Genomic DNA, 19,684 nt, shown 5'->3' with positions numbered 1-19,684 from the left:
ATGTGCTATTTCACAGATACGTATTATCCTTTTGCATATGAAAATGCTCAAGTCAGCTTTTTAAAAGATCCCAAGATGTTTTACTGCATGCTGTGTGAGGTAGAATTGATCTTGCATGTACAAATGTGCACAAAAACCTTTCCTCTGAATGCCCCTGCCCTAGATCTTAGTGGAAGCTGCATAGTAATTTGGGCATTAGACAGGGGAAAGGGAGACCAGACTGATGAAGGAGTGTGGAGATGACCAGGGAGATGATGGGGCAGAAGGAGCTTAAGGACACTAATTTGAAGGGGAGTAGAGTGGGTTGATCACGAACAATGAAAAGTGAAGTAATAAACCTATCTCTGTGAGGAAAAGGCCCCAAGAAGCATCAGGGCCTTTTATCAAAACAGGTCTAAATCCTTTGGTTTGGACCCATTTTAGCCTTCAAGTCCCTAAATCTACATGTTCAAGCAAATATCAAAGTAAGCCTATATAACTTGGTGTAAATAAAAACCCGCTGCATCGCCAACTATTCATTCATTCAGACATTGAATGTGAAAGGGAAATGTATAATTTTTATCAATGGCCTGAACTGCTGCTATTACCACAAAGTTTTACAAAAAAAGGTGCAAGCACAATTTTCAAAATCCCTCCAACCACCAAGGTGTTTGTGCATGTAGTACACACTGAAAACCCACTGAGCATAAAGTACCTGGTCTTGGATTAGCAGTTCTTAAATATTGTGATTTGTTGCTTTGCTACTGCGAAACAACAAATTTCATGTCATCCAAGTCAGTGATAATAATTCTGATAAAACAAAATAAGGTATTCGGTCAGAATCAATGAAAATTTCAACAGTTTAGGGTGCCAATATTATGTTTATGTGGTCATTTAATGCCCGAGAAATGTGACAAATCATTCTTCTGTTGATGTTCAGTGCTGTGGTGAATTTAGCTTTCTGTGTCATGTTTTTTACAAACTTCCATCTTTTGTCTTCCATCATCACATTAGATTTTCCTAACCTTAGATGCTCGTTTTTACGGTTGTTGATATTTAACTTCTCTTTTTAATAAGTTTTTATTTTGTTTGTGGCATTTCAGTAAGAGGCCACTATAGACTTTATCTGGAGTGAAATCAAAACCAACTTTTAATGCCATCACTTTACTAGAATAAAGAATTCCATTCTTTTTTTTTAATTGCAGTGTATCGGATGAACTAAGTGCAAATATTAAAGGTATAGGAGCAGAATTAGTCTATTCAGCCCATCGATCATGGCTGATTTATTTTCCTTTAACAACTCCGTTCTCCTGCCTTCTCCCTGTAATCTTTGATCTCTTACTAATCAAGAATCTATCTATCTCCACTTTAAGCATGACTTCCACAGTTATCCGTGACAATGAATTCCACAGATTCACCATCCTTTGGCTAAAGAAATTCCTCCTCAGCTCTGTTCTAAGAGGATGTCATTCTATTCTGAGGCTGTACCCTCTGGTCCTAGACTCTCCCACTATTGAAAACAACCTCTCCACTAGGCCTTTCAATACAGTGGATTCCAGTTAATTGGGCCAATCGTTAACCAGGGTATCTGCATATTTGGACAAGTCTTAAAGAACAAAAACTAAGAGAAATTAGAGAAGATTCCCTTCATTTATTTGGGACAGGAGACTTCTGCTGAGCAGTTTCTATCTAGTGTCAGTTGTGTGCACTTCTGAGGCCATTAGATACTACACCAGCCTTAGAGCAATCAATTTTTAAATAGTGCCAGTAGCGCCTTTGTGTTTTAAAAGCAGTGAATTCTGTCACCGATAGAGGGCAAGAAATAAGCAGTAAGACGATTCCACACTGTTTTGCTCACTGCAATTTCAAGCATTCAGATTTGGAGATGCCAGAAATGGCTGGGAGTGAAAATGAAATAATTTCATTACTTCAACAAGTTAGGAGCTAAAAAGAATTCAAAGATATCAACAATCATCTTGAATTTTATAATGAAATTGAAGATTTATAGGATGCAATTGTTGAAAGGATTGTATGAAGGCAGTCCACAATCTGTACAAAGTACCTGCAGTGATTTTGTTTATTCATGGTCAATCAAAGGAACATGGCAGTGTATGGTGGATGAATTCCTCCATTGATAAATACTAGGGACAAATACAGTTTTATAGTACTGTTGTAGTATTGGTAATGTTCTAATTTGTTCTGTATTTCATTTATGTACATAATTTGTTACTCAGTTAAGTGGTAGTTTGTTTTTTTTAATACCGTTTTAACTATTTCCATGAAAGTTTAACTAATTGGGGCTGCCACTTAAATTGGGCTGAAATGTGCTGATCCCGATGCATCCTAACTAAGTGGAAGCCACTTTATTCGACAGGTTTCAATGACATCCCCCCCCACATTCTTCTAAACTCCAGTGCCATCAAACACTCCTCATACATAAACCCTTTAATTCGTAAACAACAGGAATTCTGCAGATGCTGGAAATTCAAGCAACACACATCAAAGTAGCTGGTGAACGCAGCAGGCCAGGCAGCATCTCTAGGAAGAGGTACAGTCGATGTTTCAGGCCGAGACCCTTCGTCAGGACTAACTGAAGGAAGAGTTAGTAAGATTTGAAAGTGGGAAGGGGAGGGGAAGGTCCAAAATGATAGGAGAAGACAGGAGGGGGAGGGATGGAGCCAAGAGCTGGACAGGTGATTGGCAAAAGGGATATGAGAGGATCATGGGACAGGCGGTCCGGGGAAAAAGACAAGGGGGGGGGCTTGGGGACCCAGAGGATGGGCAAGGGTATAGTCAGAGGGACAGAGGGAGAAAAAGGAGAGTGAGAGAAAGAAAGAATGTGTATAAAAATGTGTGCTACACATGCCCTTACACTTCCTCCCTTACCACCATTCAGGGCCCCAGACAGTCCTTCCAGGTGAGGCGACACTTCACCTGTAAGTCGGCTGAGGTGATATACTGCGTCCGGTGCTCCCGATGTGGCCTTCTATATATTGGCGAGACCCGATGCAGACTGTGAGACCACTTTGCTGAACACCTACGCTCTGTACGCCAGAGAAAGCAGGATCTCCCAGTGGCCACATATTTTAATTCCACATCCCATTCCCATTCTGACATGTCTATCCACGGCCTCCTCTACTGTAAAGATGAAGCCACAATCAGGTTGGAGGAACAACACCTTATATTCCGTCTGGATAGCCTCCAACCTGATGGCATGAACATTGACTTCTCTAACTTCCGCTAATGCCCCACCTCCCCCTCGTACCCATCCGTTATTTATTTTTATACACACATTCTTTCTTCCTCTCACTCTCCTTTTTCTCCCTCCGACTATACCCCTTGCCCAACCTCTGGGTCCCCAAGCCCCCCCCCCTTGTCTTTCTCCCCGGACCTCCTGTCCCATGATCCTCTCATATCCCTTTTGCCAATCACCTGTCCAGCTCTTGGCTCCATCCCTCCCCCTCCTGTCTTCTCCTATCATTTTGGACCTTCCCCTTCCCTTCCCACTTTCAAATCTTACTAACTCTTCCTTCAGTTAGTCCTGACGAAGGGTCTCGGCCTGAAACGTCGACTGTATCTCTTCCTAGAGATGCTGCCTGGCCTGCTGCGTTCACCAGCTACTTTGATGTGTGTCCCTTTAATTCCTGATGTTTCTCGTAAACCTCCTCGGACCCTCTCCAATGCCAGCACATTGTTTCATAGATATGGGACCCAAAAGCTGCTCACAATACTCCAGATGTGGTCTGACTAATGCCCTATAAAGCCTCAAAAATGTAATGCTTACCTTCCTTCTGCAGACTTCCTGCTTCCTCAACACTACATGCACCCACCCCCCAACAACTTTTGTTTCGTCTGCAAACTTAGCCACAAAGCCATCAATTCCATCATCCAGACCATCGACGTTTAACATGAAAACAAGTGGTCCCAACACCAAACACTTCGGAACACCACTAGTCACCGGAAGCCAACGAGAAAAAACCCTCTTTATACCTGGCCTTTGCCTTCTTTCACTCAGCCAATCTTCTGTCAATACTGGTATCTTAAAAAGATACCGTGGGCTCTTTATCTCATTTAACAGCTTCATGCACAGGACTCTGTCAACGGCCTTCTGAAAATCCAAGAAAACAACATCCACTGATACCCCTTTGCTTATCCCTGCCAGTTATTTCCTCGAATAATTGGCACAGATTTGCAGGCAAGACTTCCCCCAAAGAAAACCATGCTGAATTTGGCCTATTCTATTCTGTGCCTTCAAATATCCCAAAACCTCATCCTTAATAATAGACTCTAATATCTTCCCAAGCACTGAAATCAGGCTATGTGTCCTATAATTTCCTGTCTTTTGCCTCCTTTTTTAACAAGTGGAGTGACATTTATGAACTTCTAATCTTCTGGAACCATTGTAGAATCTAGTGATTCTTGAAAGATTGCTGCTAACGCCTCCACAGTGTCTTTGACTTCATCTTTTAGAACTTTGGAGTATAGTCCATCTGATCCAGGTGACTTATTTACTTTCAAACCTTTCAGCTTTCCAAGCACCTTCTTCTTAATAACGGCAACTACACGCATTTCTACCTCCTGGGCTGCTGCTGGTGTCTTCTAGCAAAGACTGATGCAAAATACTTATTCAGTTCATTCACCATTTATTTGTCCCTCATTGCTATCTCTTCATTATCATTTACCAGTGATCCACTGTTGCCTCTCTTTTGCTCTATACATCTGAAAAATCACCTGGTACCCTCTGTTATGTGTTATACATGTAAAAAGTGCAGATTTGGTTCTGGAGTAAAAACATAAGTTACCTAATTGAAATATGATCTACAGGAATCGGTAACAGATTCTGAATAAAGCATTTTGGTTGGATATTATCCACTTACCTATACTTTGGCTGGTGAGAATCAAAGAGAACTCGGCGAGCAGTTACATTGTCATGTTCTGCAAAAAATCTGAACAAAAAATTAATGAAGATAAACGTGTTTTATTCAATTAATGTGCAAAAGGTCAGAAGTGGAGAAAAGCAAAAAAAAGTCTAAAACCTGCTTGTAATATATACTTACACCAAATTATATAACCCCAACATCCCCATTCCTCTGAAGTCTGTCTTTGGGTCATCACCCTGGAAACCTATTTCACACCACTGCTTACTAATTCGACCGTCCAATGTTACATCAGGACGAAGGAAGGTCCACAGCTGACAGCAAACATAGAGGGGAAAAAGCATCATTTTTCTAATTAAGCTATAATGGTTAAATAATCACATTGGTTTGAATTCAAATGCAATCTCCTATCATCAACATTTGCATGGAATAAATGTATACCATAGTTTTAAGCAAAACAGGTCTGTACAATGCAGTTGCTATTATTGATATTGACCCTTACAATGTTGAAGGAGCAGGGAAATATGATAACATAGTGCACAGGGAAACATAGGAATGGCAGGAATTCGTATGTCCTAATGAATATAACAAAAAAACACAATTGTTTATATCTCCATGTCCAACCAGCTGACACCCAAAACAACAATCTTGACAAACTCAATGAAATTCTCTGCTTCTTTGTGATCAGCAGACACTTTATTACCACTCTCTCTCTCTCTCTTTCTTCATGTGCCTTGCGCGTTACACGCTTGGGCGATCATGGCTTTTCACATCGAACGATCCCTTGCAGCGTCAATGATATCTCACATACTTAGATCTGTTAGCTCTTTCACAGCGTCTATATATTTTTTTCTTTGCCTTCCTCTTCTGCGTTTCCCAGGCATACGGCCTTGTAATGTAAGGCATTCTATTTCTCCCTTTCTGAGAACATGGCCCAGGAATTTACGTTTCCTCTCATTTAATGTTCTCATTAAAGATCTTTTTGTATGGGCATGTTGGAGTACCGTCTCGTTAGTTACCCTATCTCTATATGATATTTTCAGCATTCTTCTAAAAAACCACATTTCTGATGCTTCTAAGTTTCTTTGGAGTTCTGGTGTTATAGTCCATGTTTCTGAAGCATACAGCAAGATTGACCAGATGTAACATTTTAGTAGCCTAAGCCTTGTTGTCATAGAAATATGTCTGTTGGTAAAAATGGGTTTCATTTTTTGGAAGTTGGTTTTGGCAACAGCAATTCTTCTTTTTATTTCTACTTTACTTTTAGCATCTTGGGATATAAAGCTACCAAGGTAATTAAAGCTGGTAAACAACAGGAATTCTGCAGATGCTGGAAATTCAAGCAACACACATCAAAGTTGCTGGTGAACGCAGCAGGCCAGGCAGCATCTCTAGGAAGAGGTACAGTCGACAATTCGGGCCTGATGAAGGGTCTCAGCCCGAAACGTCAACTGTACCTCTTCCTAGAGATGCTGCCTGGCCTGCTGCGTTCACCAGCAACTTTGATGTGTGTTAATTAAAGCTGGTCTTTTGTTCAATCTCTTGGTTACCGATGTACAATTGGCAGTTGGGAATATCCTGCTATTTTGATATTACCATACATCTGGGTTTTTTACAGTTGATGGTTAGACCAAAATCTGCACTTGTTTGTACTACTTTGTCTAGGAGGATTTGTAGGTCTTCTGCAGCACTTGCTATTAGGGTGGTACCATCTGCATATCTTATTTTGTCGATGTTAACACCTCCAATTTTTATCCCATCTACGTCTTCTATTTCTCTGAGAATCCTTTCACTATAGATATTAAATAATTCCGGTGAGGCAACACATCCCTGTCTAACTCCTCTTTGAATTTTAGTCCAACTGCTTATATTATCATTAAGTTTTACCACTGGTGTTTGGTTCCAATGTAAATTTTGAAGCAGTTATTGGTCCCTTCCGTCAATGTTTAGTTTAGTGAGAATTTGAAATAATTTTTCACGTTGCACTTTGTCGAATGCTTTGTGAAATCAATAAAACATAAAAAGGCATCTTTCTGATATTCAATTGCCCTTTCTGAAAGCATTTGTAGTATGAAAATTACATTCATAGTTGCTCTATCCTCAATAAATCCATATTGCAGTTTAGAAGTTTCCGCCCTTAATTTATCACCACAAATCTTTAAAAAATTTAATGCATGACTTTTCTTAAATTTCTTCAACTACCCTACTGAATACTCACAATTACTTTCAATTTTCAGTTCGTTGTGATAGATCTTTGCTTGTTTCATGATCAGCATACTGTTAAGAGGCATATGATGAATCCACTCTATCAATACACCAGTGAGATCTTCATTTCTCATTTTATGCAGTATTATTCTATTTTTCATTAACGTGTTCATTACATATGTGAGGTCACTGCTCAGAACCATCTGTGGTATGCAAAGAGCTACACATCGCCTGGGAACCTTCCATGTGCCTCTGGAATGATCCATTTGTGATGCCACATTAGCACTTAAAAAAAGGTCAGATTTCAAAGGCTTTCAGATTTTGAAATTTCAGTTAACGGATGCTCAACTTGTATTTCATGAATTCCTGGGTGAGTATTGATTGATTGATTGGTGGTGGCATAAGATTTGCTTGCAGAACTTGGTACTAATGCCACACCACAAATAGTGCCATATAAAGTATTTACCTGGAGACACAAGAGAGATTACAGATGCTGGAATTTGGAATAATAAGCAAACTGCTGGAGTAACTCAGTGCATCAGGCAGGATTTATGTAGGATTGTCAATGTTTCAGATAAAGGCCCTGCATCAACTCCTTTGCCCCCACAAATGCTGCTTACTCTGCTGAGTTCCTCCAGTAATTTGCTTTTTGCTAATGCATCAAGATATTTCTACCTCTCTTTAACCACTAGATTTCCCCAAGCTTTAGGAATCCTAACTAGATAGCAGTTTTTGCAATAACTAATACAATTTATTTTTCTTTTCACCACCCCTCCCCCCTCCACCCCCCCATGCACTGCTGAAAGACACCTGGAAGTCAGCATTGATCAATGGTTAATAGAAATGTTTAAGTTTAGCACACATCTTAAATAGGAAAATAATTTATTTGAGAAATTAGCAAGGAAAATCTACTCAATGCCATAGGTTCAGTACACACTAATAATTTCAAATAGGTCATCTTCCATGATTACACTGGAATGGAAGATATAAACAGAGTGTATTCTGTAGTCTCTCCATCTACTAACCTTCATTAGCATTTCTTCATGATGTGGATTTTCTGAATCATATTGATCTTTGCGGAGTTTTTCCACTTCTGCAATCAATCTTGTATATCCTACAATCTGTAGGAGACAAGCCTGCAGAGAAATTCCAAACCTTGGCAGAATGGAAAATCATTTTTAGCACATGCATTTTGAGAAACAGGTCATTATTCAAGTGCAATTTACCATTGTAAATTATTTTATCTCTATGAAATATATATTGCACATTGATACAAACATAATTTTGAAATTAGAAAGAAACCTAATTGTGTAGTCTTCTGCCTTGTCAATGCCCGTTACTGCCATTAATATAACATTGCAGAGAAGGTGATGCAATCAAAAATTTCAGAAACATAATTTGACCAATTCCTTTCTTCCACCTGATGGAATGGAATGATGAGGGAAAGTGATTTGTTAAACTTGAGCACAAACTCTGCAACCTTGATTTCTTACAAGGAGCAAAATTGCACACAATATCTGTCCTGACTACCAGTTTGTGACTTCTGTTGTTCAGAGCATAAATGCAGATGGAAAACCAGCGAAGGACAGCTAAGGTCAAATTGACATTGAACACTGTCAAGCTAGAATTACACGATTGTGTAATTTGCCATTAGAGTGGAGTTCCTACAGTCTTTTTAAAAGGAAATTAAATAATTGTTCCCTAAACTGATAAATCATAAAGGATTAAAGTTTCTTGGATAATTTAACAAATATAAATATATAATGTATAAAAGCCAAGTATATCTCTGCTTTTGTGGTATAACAAAGCAATGAAAATAATTTTATTTCCCTTTTTCCTACTTTACCATATTCCTTCCTTCCCCACTAATACATTCTTTCCTTTCTTGCCATACTTTCCAATTTCGTACCTCCTATTCATCATCCTTTTCCCGATCTCCAATGTTATCTTTCTCTCCATTAACACTGTTTGATGAATCAAATTCAAAACTGGTCCTAGGTACTTGCATGCAGTGCCATGAGATTGACCAATGATAAGGTTGAGAAGTCTTATCTCTTTAACAAAGATCCTTATTTATTAAAACAAAATGAGGTCCCTTCTACCCACTTTGCTCTTCAATAAATTCACAGCTCTTATTTTACCTCAATGCCACTTTAAATCAACCCACACTCCTGATTCCTTTAAACGAAAAATTCATTTGATTTCAGCCAAAATTCAAACAATTTTGAACCTCCATACAGCCTGATTGTGCAGAGAATTCCAAGAGTCATAATCTACTAAGTAACAAAATTGCATTAATCTCAATTCTGAATGCCTGACACAACACTTTGAAGCTCTGATCACAGTTTCTATATACTGTATCTCAGCCAGGAGAAGCATCATCCAGGTGTTACATATTCTAATGACTTTTTCAATATTTCAATCAGATCATCTATCAGTCTGCTGAACCCTGGAAAGTAACCGTTTAGTCTGCTATATCTCACGGCGTTAATCTCTCTAATGTGCTTTAACAACATTGTCTCATCCTTCATGAGAAGCATGAGAAACCATATCATCTTTCGCCTTCCTTAGGTAACCATCTATCTTCCAAAGTTGAGATTGTTTTATTCATCAGTAATTTGAAAATTGTTTTACAATGCTGAATTTTAACACGAGTGGCTTCAACATGAAATTGTCCTAGACACAGTCACTTTCATATTCTCTGTGTGTATATGATACACTACCATCTATCTAGTATTTACATTTTAGGTTACAGAAAATTTATCAAATCTGATAAAAGTTCATAGAATAAAGTTAAAGTTTCATTACTGTGGATTGGTGTCAGGATTAATCTTTTTCAGCTGCATTATATTATCAACAGTCTTTTCTATATCATCCATTTGGGCAAATACAGCTGACTGGAGTACCTGCAGACATAAAGAAAACAGACCGAAACAAATACAATGAAAGAAATTGCAAAACAATAGCCAAACAGCATCTACTTCAATAAAACTAAATTGAAGCAATCTGATTTCACCATGTTATTTTAAGTCTCTAACAAGTAAATTATGGAGACCTGTTTCTTTAATACATTGTTGATTTGAGATTACAAAAGAGAAAACAATGAAAGGCATTTCAAAATTAAGCTGACAGCTATTGAAATTTTGAGGTAATTTGAAAAACACTGAATTTTAAACTAAAATACTGTTTTTATATCTCATTTAATGCTAATCACATTATGCAATCTTTAAATTTTACAAATACATGGAGGATATTTACCTCTGAATTACTATTTTCTTCATAGTTATCATTCACAAATTGTTTGTTTGAACTATTAAGTTTATGCAATTTTCATTCTCAGTGGGGGAGATCAATTAAAATTAGACAATAAGGTGTAGAGATATAAATAAAAATAGGTAGATTCAACAGTGAAATCAAGTTAAATTTGAATAATATAATCAGCATGTATTAAAGGATTAACCCATTAATGGACTATTTCAGTTCAATTACACCACTGTGATCTACCAGACAATATAGAAAATCACCTGCTCACGTCCTGTTGATAAAAAGCAGAACAAATACAGTCTGGGTAATTGCAGCTTAATCTGTCTAATGTAAAATGTGATAATATTTGTCATCAATCAATTATAACCTAGAAATACAGCACCTATAAAAGGTATTCACCCCCCTCTGATGTTTTTATGTTTTATTGTTTTACAACATTGAATCGTAGTGGGTTTAATTTGGGGTTTTTTTACACTGATCAACAGAAGAAGACTCTTCTCTATCAAAGTAACAACAGATTTCTACAAAGTAATCAAAATTAATTACAAATATAAAACAGAAAATAATTGATTGCATAAGTACTCCACCCTCTTTAATATGACACACCAAATCATCACTGGTGCAGCCAATTGGTTTTGGAGACCTGTGTGCAGTCAAAGTGTTTCAATTGATTTTAATAAAAATACACCAGACTCTGGAAGGTCCAACTGCTGTTGAATCAGTATCCTGGCAAAATTACACCATGAAGACAAAAAAACACTCCAAGCAACTCCACGAAAAGTTATTGAAAGGCACAAGTCAGGAAATAGATACAAGAAAAATTCCAAGTCCCTGAATATCCCTTGGAGTATAGTTAAGTCAATCATCAAGAAATGGAAAGAATATGGCACAGCTGTAAATCTGCCAAAACTGAGTGATGATACAAGAAGGGGACTAGTGAGGGAGGCCACCAAGAAACCTATGGCAACTCTGGAGGAGTTACAAACTTCAGTGGCTGAGATGGGAGAGATTGCACATACGACAACTGTTATCCAGTTGCTTCGCCAGTTGCAGCATTATGGAAGGGTGGCAAAGAGAAAGCCACCGTTGAAAAAAACCTCACATAAAATCTCAGCTAGAGTTTGCTAGAATGCATGTGGGAGCCTCCGAAGTCAGCTGGAAGAAGGTTCTATGGTCTGATGAAACCAAAATTGAGCCTTTTTAGCCCTCAGTCTAAATGTTATATTTGGTGTAAACCAAACACTGCACGTCATCAAAAACACACCTACGGTGAAGCATGGTGGTGGCTGGTTCACTGCAGCAGGCCCTGGAAGGCTTGTGAAGGTAGAGGGTAAAATGAATGCAGCAAAATACAGGGAAAACCTGGCGGAAAACCTGATGCAGTCTGCAAGAAAACTGCAACTTGGGAGAAGATTTGTTTTCCAGCAAGACAATAACTCCAAACATAAAGTCAAAGCTACAGAAGAATGGCTTAAAAACAACAAAGTTAATGTCCTGGAGTCAGAGTCCAGACCTTAATCCAATTGAGAATTTGTGGCTGGAGTTGTAAAGGGCTGTTAACTCAAGATCCCCATGCAATCTGACAGAGCTTGAGCAGTGTTGTAAAGAAGAATGGGGAAAACTGCAGTGTCCAGGTGAGCAAAGCTAATGACCTATCCACACAGACTCAAGGCTGTAATTGCTGTCAAAGGTGCAGCTACTAAACACTGACTTGAAGGGGGTGATTAATTATGCAATCAATTATTCTGTGTTTAATAATTATAATAAATTTAGACCAATTTGTAGAAATTTGTTTTCCCTTTGACACAAAAGTGTATTTTCTGTTGCTCAGTGTTAAAAAAACCAAATTAAATCCACTGTGATTCAATGTTGTAAAACAATAAAACATGAAAACTCCCACTGGGGTGGGGGGGGGAATACTTCTATGCACTGTATATCACCAATGCTTGGGTCTAAATCTTGGCACACCCATGCCAATAATGCTGTGTAGGGGTTTCTTTTCTCAGAGGAAAGCTGTAATCTGTAATTCTCTGCCCTCCTCACATACCCCTAATAATGGTGGAGGCAGATCATTGATATTATTGAATGTATTCGATTTAAGATATTGGTCTAGCCCTGTTTTGTTCCATTTCCTTTCTTTTTGGTCTTTTTTTTTGTTTTTTTTTGGGGGGGGTTTCTTTGCATTTTTTTTTCTTTGTATTTCTTTTTTCTCTGTGATTAACTATATTAAGAGTTTGGACGTCTATTACACTTGTATTATTTGAAGTCTTTTTTGTACATGTTTATTATCAATAAGATTATTCCAATCTCTCCGTATTAATAGTTATTCTGTTTATAATTTTGGAAAATTAATAAAAAGATTTAAAAAGAAAGAAAGAATAGTGGAGGCAGATCATTAGATATACTTAATGAGGAGATGAAGAAATATTTGAAGGATTGTGCAATTGCCGCAGATGAGGAGTTGAGGTCAATACAGATGAATAAAATGCACCTACTTGACTGGGGTCTTTTTGTTTCTGAGTGGAAAACAGTGTATTGTGATTTTATTTGCTGTATTAATTAATGCCAAGGAAGGATACAAGTATACTTTAGTAGTTTGTATTTTTTAAATGAAGTCTTTTTCCACATAATCTTTGCTGACCAGGAGGTTGAGCCTTTCAAAGAGAAATGTATTTTTATTGCAATCTACATGACCTCAGGATGTCCTCCTGAACACCATAGTTTACAAGATAGGTTTTGAAATGTAATTATTATTTTGATGCAGCAGGCAACTAACTTCTATAATTAGCAAACTTCCACAGATAGTAAAATGACCATTACCAAGAATCTCTATTTTTAAGTGATGCTAAATATTAGTCAGGAAACCTGTGATAAATTTGTTGTCCTACCATGCAAGATCACAAGGTATAGGTGCAGAATTAGGCCATTTATACCAGCCATTCAATTCATCACTGATATTTTTTCTCAGCCTCGTTCTCCTGCTTTAACCCCTTACTAATCAAGAACCTATCAATTTCTTCCTTAAATACCCCAATGAATTGGCCTCTATAGCCCTCTGTAGCAAAGAAGTCCACAGATTCACCACCCTTTGGCTGAAGAAATTCATTCTCATTTTAGTTCGGAAGGGACATCTTTCTTTCTGAGGTTGTGCTCTTGGATCCTATGCTCTATCAGATAAGGACCTGCTGGGCAAGGAATGAACAAAGTAAGGAAAAGAGGAAACAACTGATTAAACAACTTTGTGAAATGGAGGCAGGGCTGGAAGATGAGCGAAAGCAATGGTCCTTGGCTGTTACTGCCAAGGAAAAGTTGGAGATCGATTTCAAGGATTTGGAGGGACAAACAGAAACTTCAAATAAAGGCTGTGATAAAGCCATTAAGCAGCTCCGCAACCTGCAGACTCAACTGAAAGACTGGATGATGTTTGAAAGACGTGAACTGGATGACGCTTGCAACTCTCAAGAGGAAATCCTGATCCAGTCCAAAGAAACTGGAGGTAGAAATGATTCAGTTACAGGAGGAGCTTGCTGCAGCTGAGTGTGCAAAATGTCAGATACAACAGGAAATAGATGAACTAGCTGAAGAGTTTGCAAGCAACAGTTCCAGAAAATCTTTGGCTCTGGATGAGAAAAGACACCTTGAAGCCAAGATTGCTCAGCTGGAAGAGGAGGTAGAAGAAGAGCTAACAAATGCTGAAATGGCTAATGATAGATTCATGAACGCCAACCTGCAGGTTGATCAAGTAAATGCTGATCTTCCTGCTCAACACAGCAATGCCCAGAAGGCAGAAAATGCTTGTCAGCAACTTGATTGTCAGAACAAGGAGTTGAAAGCCAAGTTACAGGAGACAGAAAATGCTCTCAGATCCAAGTACATGGCAAACATTGCAGCACTGGAGGTGAAAGTCCCTCAGTTCAAGGAACAACTTGATGCAGAAACAAGGGTTAGAACTAATCCCCATATCCTACTGGACATCTGAATTGTTTGGATATTTGAATTGTCTTTAAATTTTTTTAAATTTAATTAAAAAGTATATACATAAAAAGGATGGGAGATTATTGAGTTCTGTTCAATTGCACAATGCAAGTATTTAATATACACACAAACTCTCCATTATGCATGTGCGTGTGGGTGGTGGAGAGAGGAATTGTGGGATGTAAATGTGGTGGCCTGCTGGTATTGAAGGGAGATATAGAAAGTAAAGTTGTTTAAACAAAAGAAAAAGGTGTCCTTGTTGCTTGGGCATTCACACCTGGATCATTCTCATGTAGCTTCTCTGGATGCTCCCAGGGCCAATGCATCTTTCCTTTCATACAGTACCCAAAACTGTTCATAATATTCCAAATGCGGGCTGACAAAAGCCTTACAAACCCTGGCTGTGCATCGTTCCTTTTATAATCTAGCCCTTCCAAAATGAATACTAATGTTTATTTGTGTTTTTTACTACCAACTCAACCTGCAAATTACGAGAACCCTGAATCAGGACATTAAAGTCCTTTTGCACCTCTAATTCTTGAATTATCTCCCGTTACACTTCTGTATTCTATCAGCCACTCTTTGCCCATTTTCCTAACTAATCCAAGCCTTTCTGCAGACTCCTTGCCTCTACAACACTATTCAACCCTTCACTTATCATTTTCAGACTTCACCACAATATCACCAGTTTCTTCATCCAGATTATTAATGTAGAAAGTGAAAAGTCTCAACACTGACACCTGCAGTCACTGGCAGCCATCCTTTATCCCCACTCTCCGCCTTACGCAAGTCAATCTTCTATCCATGCTAGCCCCTTGCCTCTAACCTCATAGGCTCTTATTTCACTTAGCAAACTTGTCTGCGGCACCTTGTCAAAAGCCATCAAAAATGCACTGACTCCTTTGCCTAACCTGTTTGTTACCTCTTCAAATAATTCTAACAGATTTGTCAGGCATGATCTCCCCTTAACAAAACCATTTTGTCAAGTACTTCGATGTTTCACCCTTAATAATCTTACTTTCCACTGAGGTCAGTCTGTAGTAATGCCTCCACATACCATTTAGCTACCTCCTTCAGAACTCTGATATAAAGTAATTCTAGATCTTTCACATACACTGTAAGATGACATGAGCTGTATTTTATCATATCATCATAAAGATGGTCTCCTCCGAGTGTAGTGTTCTAAGGATTGCACTGAATTTTTATCCTAGATTTTTGATCAGATTGCTGGAGTGGAATTTGTACCCATAACCTTTTGACCCAGATTAAGAGTGCTTATAAGCGAGTCTCATATAACACTAAATCAGACATTTTGATCTGAAACACATTTATTTTATGTGCTCTACAAGAAAGTTTGCCTTGTACTTCCTGAATTGAATTTATTATTTACATAAATTTGGCCCCTTTCTTATACTTCATGTTCTATAAATTGTTTGGTTAAATATCCTGATTGAAAATGGAGTCTTCCAAAATCTTGCCACTTTCTGAGACAATACCTGTACAGAAAAACTTTGGAGTCCTTAACAAATAAGAATACATTTAATTACAGGGAAGGAATGAAGATTGTGCAGATCAATTTCTGTGATAAGAGGATCCATCATTTTGGGGGAAATAAAGTAAAAAGGGATTATATTTTTTTGAACTTTCAAAGAATGAAATTGTTTGAATTTTTTTTTAAGAATAAGGTTGAGGCTGAGGAATGCAAAATCATATTGAAGGATAAAGGATCAGCTATTTAACATTGATGAGGGAAAATTTCTCCACATAGAAAATTGTGCTTAAATAATGGTAAGTCAGAGAACGGGAAGGAGATTGTAACATGGTGTCATGACCTTTTCCTCAATGTCAGCCAAACCAAAGAGCTGGTCATTGACTTCAAGAGAGTGGGAGTGGAGGGGAAGTGCTCATGCTCCTATCTACATCAATGGTGCTGAGATCTTCAAGTTTCTCGGGATGAAGAGTACCTATAGCCTATCCTGGTCCAAGCTACAGACACTATGTCCAGGAAAGCTCACCAAAGCCTCTACTTCCCCTGGAAGCTAAAGAAATTTGGTATGTCCCCATGTATAGTTACCAACTTTCATCGATGCACCATGGAAAGCATCCTATCTGGATGACTTGGTATGATAGTTGCTCTGCTTGTGACCACAAGAAACTGCAGAGATTGGTTTCTGTGTTATCCCAAGCATATCGGAGAAACCAGCTTCCCCACCATATATTCTGTCCATATTTCTTGTTGCATTAGTAAAGCAGCCAGCACAATCAAAGATCCCACCTACCCTGGACATTCTCTCTTCTACCCTCTTCCATTTGGCAGAAGAGAAAAAAAGCCTGAAAGCACATACCACCAGGCACAAGGACAGCTTCTACCCCACTCTTAATGGACTATTAAATTCAATAGTTCCCTAGTACAATAAGATGGACTCATCTCCTCGTGATCTACTTTGTTATGATCTTGCACTTTATTGTTTACTAGCACAGCACTTTCTCAGTAGCTGTTACACTTATTTTTGCATTTTTATTGTTTTACCTTGTTCTACCTCAGTGCACTGTGTAATAAGCTGATCTATAGGATTATTATGCAAGACAAGCTTTTCACTATATCTAGGTACACATGACAATAATAAACCAATTTCAATTCTTTGTGGAGTCTTGTACTCAGAGGGCTGTGCATGCTCAGAGTAATGACTTTTGAAGAGTCATGTTTATTTTCACATTGGAGCTGATAGGACAAGTACAGCCATGAGCTTATTGAATGAAACTATAGACTACAGGGGTTAAATAAACTGCTCCTGTTTTTTATACCTGTAAAATTATGCTTCTGTTTATAGGCATCAAAGTTTTGTTTCACATAAAAAGGATCTGAGAAAATTTAGAAATTTAGCAGTAATTTTAACAAAATCACAAATTTTAACAAACTTGGTTCAATGTGAAGAAATCAAGGTGAATTAATTACCAAAGCATTTCAGTTGAATATAGACACCACAGAAATTAGAAGTTTAAATTGCATTGTTCCAATTTAATGTGATGACGGGATGGTAATGGATTGCAAAGATGCAATGGGGAGGGGAATTTTAAATTAAAATTTCTGTGAGTGATTGAGAACCATTAAGTTTTTAGGGACAAAAATTAATCTTTTTGTCCCTAATATTAATCTTTTCCAATATTACACTATCTTCTGCATGCATCAGGGAAAAAGTGAAAAACAAAAAAAGTATAGTACTCCAACATTTTTGAAAAGCTAATATTTTTCTTGCATTTCTTTAACAAATAATGACATCAGTTATTCCAATATTCTAAGATACAGTTCCAAGTGTAACACTAACAAAAATGACTATAGAGCATTTAAATAATCACATAGAATTGTGGTGTCAAATAATATTATACATTATTATAAAATAGTAGCACACCAATTTACAGAAAAATAAGAGGCAATGCTGGGTTTTAATTAAGGCAAGGTCTATTGAATTTGATGGTGATTTGGATAAAAACATGTCAATTTCTAGAAATAAACTATACTTGACTTCAGTAAAAAAAAAAGGACAAAAACCAAACACAACTTTTAAAGCTTTAAAATCACGAAATTAAGACCAGTTTTAACTTTGATTCAACTATACTGCAATGAAGCAAATATTGCTGCAACTTTTGAAGTAGTGTAAGCAGGCATCGATGTTTATAAGGTCTATTCACATTCCTGTTGAATTGGGACAAAAAAAAATACATATTGATCTGCTCGTAGGCATCATGTCAACATTTCACAATGATGATAACAATACCATGACTGAAATTTCCATAAGATTTCATTGTTTAGCATGATAATTTTTGTCTTTAATGCAGTGTTTTCCACCCACAAATTGTTTGTCTTTTGAAATTGCTTAAAAAACTTAATTTCTAATGTTGGATTTAGCATCCAAATTCAAAGGGATGGAACAGCAAGGTAGGAATGGGCAGAAGGAAACTAATACAGGTGGAGCAAAGAATGCAACGAGAGTAGACAGATAAAAAGAAAACAATGTTTGAACAGGAGTTTTAAGCCTTTTTGGTGCTTACTTGTAGAATGTTGCTAATGCTTGAGAATACGTTTGATAAAAACCATGTACCTGTTTATTTAGGTTAAGCATTCCAACTACATTGTAATACTTATAAGTAGAAACCAAGGTAAGAGTAAAGGTTCTGACATTTCAGCTAATCATTTGACAAGTCTGTGATTGTAAATTGCTCATGTTTATTTTAGACTTGAAAGAAAAAGAAAAAAAGAGAAAGAAAAAGAAAAAAAGATATGCATTTACATTCAGCAAAATTCAGTTAATCAAGCACACCCAGGGTTTTGGTGCTGCCAGACTAGCAGATTATCCCAGCTACCAGATTATATTCTACGAATACCATCGACACATTTTTAATTTAATTCTTAAGATCTTATGACTTAGAATGACAAATTTTTGAATTTATTTAATTCAGTGAATTTAAAGGGAGTGTGACAAACATGGGATATGGCAGGTTTGAGGGGAGTATGGAGAACTGGTTTAAAGGCCAGTGAGCTTTATTGCCAGTGGTGAAAGATTGCATAGTTACTGATCTAAAATTAATCACATTATAGTATTACAAAATCTAGCATTCATATGGTTTGAGAGATCTGGACCGTGGCATTATGAAACAGTTTTACACTTAGTAATATTAGCACTGCCATGGATTAATTGTTTTGGCCTTATTTATCAAAAAAGATTCATGTCCATACTGTTTATACCTTGCTAATAATCATGAAAACAATTCCAATTAAGTATTCTACTTACTTCATTCCTGGAGGACTTCAATGATGATTCTGGCAAAAAAAATACAGACATCAAATTATTCTATTGTGCAATCAAGGAAATTTAATAGTTCACAATAAGCTTGGAATAGTAGATGCAAAGCATTGCACTGGGCTTAAAATGAGTTATTTTGTTATTATTGATTAACAACCTTAGTGCAATTTGAGTCTTTAATAGTAGAGTTACACTTTCAGAATGCAATAAAGCAGTCAATCAATCAAATAATGTTTTCCCTGTTAACACCTGCTAAATTGACAAAGTACATCGCCATTTATATTTTAGGAGAACATAAAAAACCTTATATTCAATAAGATATGTAAAGGGAAATGTTATTATTTATGCCTTACACTTCAAAACCATTAATAAATATTCTCTAATGATCACTTTGAGATATAAATGGCACTATTTCTACACTCCCAAACTCAGTCAAATATCAATCTGCTGTAATCAATAAGCTCCAAGTCCTGGGCCTCAATACCTCCTTGTGCAATTGGATCCTGGATTTCCTCACTTGTAAAACCCAGTCAGTTCGGCTGGGCAACAACATCTCCTCCACGATCGACACAGGTGGACCAC

At 37.4% G+C, this 19,684-nt stretch overlaps 1 protein-coding gene across 4 annotated transcripts in view; it reads right to left on the bottom strand.

Annotated features, from left to right (window-relative positions):
* The window catches only part of elmod1 (ELMO/CED-12 domain containing 1), a 46,135-nt gene that overhangs the window by 15,247 nt on the left and 11,204 nt on the right, over positions 1-19,684 (bottom strand). For all 4 annotated transcript variants that reach the window (XM_063054109.1, XM_063054107.1, XM_063054110.1 and 1 more), the window contains exons 3-7: positions 19,091-19,119; positions 9,870-9,967; positions 8,087-8,216; positions 5,037-5,170; positions 4,857-4,925 (exon numbers count right to left, since the gene is read on the bottom strand). In XM_063054109.1, coding sequence (XP_062910179.1) covers positions 4,857-4,925; positions 5,037-5,170; positions 8,087-8,216; positions 9,870-9,967; positions 19,091-19,119 — 460 coding nt within the window. The remainder of the gene's footprint in view (positions 1-4,856; positions 4,926-5,036; positions 5,171-8,086; positions 8,217-9,869; positions 9,968-19,090; positions 19,120-19,684) is intronic.

Source organism: Mobula hypostoma, chromosome 7 (genome assembly GCF_963921235.1).
Source record: "Mobula hypostoma chromosome 7, sMobHyp1.1, whole genome shotgun sequence".
NCBI classification, from domain to species: Eukaryota; Metazoa; Chordata; class Chondrichthyes; order Myliobatiformes; family Myliobatidae; genus Mobula; species Mobula hypostoma.
The sequence above is the reverse complement of the archived record's forward strand: the minus strand, read 5'-3'. Positions and strand labels throughout refer to the sequence as shown.